The 808-nt window shown below is 70.4% G+C and overlaps 1 protein-coding gene across 6 annotated transcripts in view; it reads left to right on the top strand.

Annotated features, from left to right (window-relative positions):
- The window catches only part of FGFR3 (fibroblast growth factor receptor 3), a 14,083-nt gene that overhangs the window by 7,914 nt on the left and 5,361 nt on the right, over positions 1–808 (top strand). For 4 of the 6 annotated variants that reach the window (XM_007467875.1, XM_007467872.1, XM_007467873.1 and 1 more), the window contains 3 exons: positions 161–330; positions 414–537; positions 614–804. In XM_007467875.1, the coding sequence (XP_007467937.1) occupies positions 161–330; positions 414–537; positions 614–804 (485 nt within the window). Of the gene's footprint in view, positions 1–157; positions 331–413; positions 538–613; positions 805–808 lie in introns of all 6 variants that reach the window. The other 2 variants (XM_007467877.1, XM_007467876.1) reach the window with 1 other exon arrangement.

Below are 808 nucleotides of genomic sequence, written 5' to 3'. Positions count from 1 at the left end.
GAGAGGTGGCACTGAGGCCACCGAAGGCTCGTCCAGCCCAGGCAGGGGTCTTCAAAAGGCCGACCTTTCCTACACAGGAGGGGAGACTGAGGCTGGCGCGGGGCAGGCAGGCCTCTACTCCCACCCTGGTCACAGCCTTCCCGTGCCCCTCTGCCAGCAGGGGCCCCTTACTGGACGCGGCCCGAGCGGATGGACAAGAAGCTGCTGGCGGTGCCGGCGGCCAACACGGTTCGCTTCCGCTGCCCAGCCGCCGGCAACCCCACCCCGTCCATCTCCTGGCTGAAGAACGGCAAGGAGTTCCGAGGCGAGCACCGCATCGGGGGCATCAAGGTGGGCCCGGCGGGGGGCGCTGGGGCCTCGGCGCTGGCCCGCAGGGCACAGCCCGCCGTCCGCTCACCCGTGTCCACCTGCAGCTGCGGCACCAGCAGTGGAGCCTGGTCATGGAGAGCGTGGTGCCTTCGGACCGCGGCAACTACACGTGTGTCGTGGAGAACGAGCTGGGCAGCATCCGGCAGACGTACACCCTGGACGTGCTGGGTGAGGCCCGGGCTGGCGGGTGCGGGCGGCAAGCGGGCACGGGCCAGGCAGCCTCTGAGCGCCCCCTGCCCCGCAGAGCGCTCCCCGCACCGGCCCATCCTGCAGGCGGGGCTGCCCGCCAACCAGACGGCGGTGCTGGGCAGCGACGTGGAATTCCACTGCAAGGTGTACAGCGACGCGCAGCCCCACATCCAGTGGCTCAAGCACGTGGAGGTGAACGGCAGCAAAGTGGGGCCCGACGGCACGCCCTATGTCACGGTGCTCAAGGTGG

The sequence above is a fragment of the Lipotes vexillifer genome, unplaced genomic scaffold, assembly GCF_000442215.2.
Source record: "Lipotes vexillifer unplaced genomic scaffold, Lipotes_vexillifer_v1.1 scaffold966, whole genome shotgun sequence".
Classification (NCBI taxonomy): Eukaryota; Metazoa; Chordata; class Mammalia; order Artiodactyla; family Lipotidae; genus Lipotes; species Lipotes vexillifer.
This window is presented reverse-complemented; position numbering and strand designations above follow the sequence as displayed.